The sequence below is a fragment of the Eurypyga helias genome, unplaced genomic scaffold, assembly GCF_000690775.1.
Source record: "Eurypyga helias isolate BGI_N326 unplaced genomic scaffold, ASM69077v1 scaffold20374, whole genome shotgun sequence".
Taxonomy (NCBI): domain Eukaryota; kingdom Metazoa; phylum Chordata; class Aves; order Eurypygiformes; family Eurypygidae; genus Eurypyga; species Eurypyga helias.
In genome coordinates, this window is record NW_010245875.1 from 5,760 (window position 1) to 6,022 (window position 263).

Here is a 263-nt window from a genome sequence, read left to right on the forward strand (position 1 = left end):
CAGCCCCAGCACGGCCAGAGCATGGGGTGAGCGGCTGCATACACATCCATGCTCATCCAGGGCCCCAGCCTCCCACCTGACGTCCCCTGTCCACCCTGCCACCACCCACCTCACACTTGTGCACTGTCCGCTGCTTGGGGCAGGCCGTGCGGTTGCTCCTCTCGCCCCCGGGGGGGTCCCCCTCCTCGGCGGAGGCCCCCCACTGCGGGCTGACGTCGCTGCCCTCCACCTGGCCAAGCTGCAGACGGAGCTGCTGGTTCTCC

At 70.3% G+C, this 263-nt stretch overlaps 1 protein-coding gene across 1 annotated transcript in view; it reads right to left on the minus strand.

The window, feature by feature from the left end:
• The window catches only part of LOC104508559 (glycosyltransferase-like protein LARGE2), a gene marked incomplete at its 5' end in the record, with an annotated part of 4,798 nt that extends 4,539 nt beyond the window's left edge, over positions 1 to 259 (minus strand). The window contains 1 exon segment of the mRNA XM_010150222.1: positions 110 to 259. Within this exon segment, the coding sequence (XP_010148524.1) occupies positions 110 to 259 (150 nt within the window).
• Between the last annotated feature and the right edge of the window lie 4 nt (positions 260 to 263).